Consider the following 1,540-nt stretch of genomic DNA (forward strand, 5'->3'; position numbering starts at 1 on the left):
TAATAACTGGTTGACCCTCCTTGGCAGCAATAACCTGCAGATCAAACCTGAACAACGGTCAGGAGGAATTTTGGACCATTAATCTTTACAAATCTGTTTCAGTTCAGCAATATTCTTGGGATGTCTGGTGTGAATCGCTCTCTTGAGGTCATGCCCCGGCATCTCAATCGGGTTGAGTTCAGGACTCTGACTAGGCCACTCCAGAAGGTGTATTTTTTTTTTCCTGAAGCCATTCTGTTGTTGATTTACTTATGTGTTAATTTTTCCATCCAGGACCTGTGGCAGCAAAGCAGCAACAAACCATGATGCCCCCTCCACCATACTGCACAGTTGGGATGAGGTTTTGATGTTGGTGTGCTATGCTTTTTTCCCTCCACACATAGGGTTGTGTTCCTTCCAAACAACTTAACTTTGGCTTAATCTGTCATTAGTGCTGTGAAACATCCAGGTGCTCTTTTGCAAACTTGACATTCACCAATGTTTTTTTTGGGACAGCAGTGGCTTCCTCTGTGGTGTCCTCCCATAAACTCCATTCTTGTTTAGTGTTAGACGTATCGTAGAGTCGTCAACAGAGATGTTAGCATGTTTCACCGATTTCTGTGAGTCTTCAGCTGACACTCATTGAGCATTCTGCGCTGTGCACGTGCAGGACGGCCACTCCTAGGGAGATCAGCAACAGTGTCGAACTTTCTCAATTTATAGAGAGTTTGTCTTGCGTGGACTGATGAACATCAAGGCTTTTAGAGATATTTCTATAACCCTTTCCAGCTTCATGCAAGTCAACAATTCTTTATCTTAGGTCTTCTGAGAGCTCTTTGGTTCGAGGCATGGTTAACCATCAGGCAATGCTTCTTGAGAATAGCAAAATTAGAATTGGTGGGTGTTATTTTATTGGGTAGAGCAGCTCTAATAATAACTAAGACCAAAAGGTCATTCTGAATTGAATGCCTTAGTAATGAGGTGGGATTTGAGTATATTTTTGAAAGTGTCCAGAGAGGGAGCATTTCGGATCTCTGTGGGATGGAGTTCCAGAGTGTGGGCGCTGAAGGCTCTGTCCCTAAATCTAACCAACACCTTCAATCTCATCTCATTGATTGGACTCCAGGTTGGCTGACTCCTGACTCCAACTAGCTTTTGAAGAAGTCATTAGCCTAGGGGTTCGCCACATACTTTTCCCACCTTTCACGGTGAATGTTCATAAGGTGTGTTCAATAAAAACATGAAAACATATAATTGTTTGTGTGGTATTAGTTTAAGCAGACCGTGTTTGTGTAGTTTTGTGACTCAGATGAAGATCAGATCACATTTTATGACCAATTTATGCAGAAATCCAGGTGATTCCAAAGACATACATACGTTTTCCCTGCAACTTTATGAGGATATATCACAAGTGTTTTAGTCTAACGTCCTCACAGGGACACATCACAAGGCTAGAGACCTAGTAAGGACAGTGTTTGGTCCTGTTAAAGACACATGAAGCCAGATGTCCTCACAGGGACAGAGGGCAGAGTGTGCTGTTGTGTCTTTGTGTGCTGTAACG

The 1,540-nt window shown here is 42.9% G+C and overlaps 1 protein-coding gene across 1 annotated transcript in view; it reads left to right on the forward strand.

Annotated features, from left to right (window-relative positions):
• LOC123968636 (mucin-1-like) overlaps positions 1–1,540 on the forward strand; it is a 6,048-nt gene that overhangs the window by 3,168 nt on the left and 1,340 nt on the right. The window contains exon 6 of the mRNA XM_046045502.1: positions 1,416–1,441. Within this exon, the coding sequence (XP_045901458.1) occupies positions 1,416–1,441 (26 nt within the window). The remainder of the gene's footprint in view (positions 1–1,415; positions 1,442–1,540) is intronic.

This window comes from Micropterus dolomieu, linkage group LG03 (genome assembly GCF_021292245.1).
Source record: "Micropterus dolomieu isolate WLL.071019.BEF.003 ecotype Adirondacks linkage group LG03, ASM2129224v1, whole genome shotgun sequence".
Lineage (NCBI taxonomy): Eukaryota > Metazoa > Chordata > Actinopteri > Centrarchiformes > Centrarchidae > Micropterus > Micropterus dolomieu.